Source organism: Ceratina calcarata, unplaced genomic scaffold (genome assembly GCF_001652005.2).
Source record: "Ceratina calcarata isolate Rehan_Ccalc_2016 unplaced genomic scaffold, ASM165200v1 scaffold281.2, whole genome shotgun sequence".
NCBI classification, from domain to species: domain Eukaryota; kingdom Metazoa; phylum Arthropoda; class Insecta; order Hymenoptera; family Apidae; genus Ceratina; species Ceratina calcarata.
This window is the reverse complement of record NW_017150397.1, coordinates 6241-7065: the sequence shown is the minus strand read 5'-3', so window position 1 is coordinate 7065 and position 825 is coordinate 6241. Positions and strand designations below refer to the sequence as shown.

General features: G+C 39.5%; 1 protein-coding gene across 1 annotated transcript; it reads right to left on the bottom strand.

The window, feature by feature from the left end:
• Positions 1–8: 8 nt before the first annotated feature.
• Positions 9–819, bottom strand: LOC108623603 (cytochrome P450 9b2-like). The gene has a single exon (XM_018022198.2). The coding sequence runs from the start codon at positions 705–707 to the stop codon at positions 255–257; it is 453 nt and encodes a 150-aa protein (XP_017877687.1). The 5' UTR covers positions 708–819; the 3' UTR covers positions 9–254.
• Positions 820–825: the final 6 nt, after the last annotated feature.

Here is an 825-nt window from a genome sequence, read left to right as displayed (position 1 = left end):
GACATAATTTTGGCATTCTGGAAATTAATTTTTCAATTATTTTCGATTCAATATAATTCCAGAGATCGTTCCTAGATATTAGATACTTCTCTCTAATTAAAAATACAAGTTGTTATATTCCTAAACTTAACTATGAAACATATTAAAATAGTGTAATATTAATGTGAACGCAGTATATCATGTGTGAAAACATTTGTTTCGTCGGAAAGGTAGAGAGTGCTATAAACTTTTGAGTGTGAGTGTACAAATCATATTCACAGCTTCGTGATATTAACCCACAGTCCACCAACTGGTAACGGTGTGAAGAAAACAGGTGAGATCTTCAATGGAAGTTTCGTTTTCGGCGACAATTCTATTTTATAATCCTTTAACAGAGTAGCTACGCAAGCTTTCATCTGCAACAAAGCCATCCTCATTCCCACACACATCCTCGGTCCCTCACCAAAAGGTAGGAAAGTATATTTCTCATTGTTCTTTTTCCCCTCTTCGCTGAATCGTTCCGGATCGAAGGTCTCCGGATCGGGCCAATATTTCGGATCTGTCTGCAGTGCGTAAACGGGTATAATAATTTCAGTACCCGGTTTCGCATGATATTTCAGTCCATCGGATCCCTCCAAATGGAACTGTTCGGTGCACAACTTGTGCATCGTACCTACTCCTACAGAACATCTTTGCGATTCACTGATCACTTGGTCCATGTACGTCATCTCCTTCAGTCCTTCGTACGTTAATACACCACCGTGTTTCTCGATCACTGTCTTCACCTCGTTTCTCACTCTATCCTGAACGTCCTGATTAGCTGCTAAGTGATATCCAATGTATACC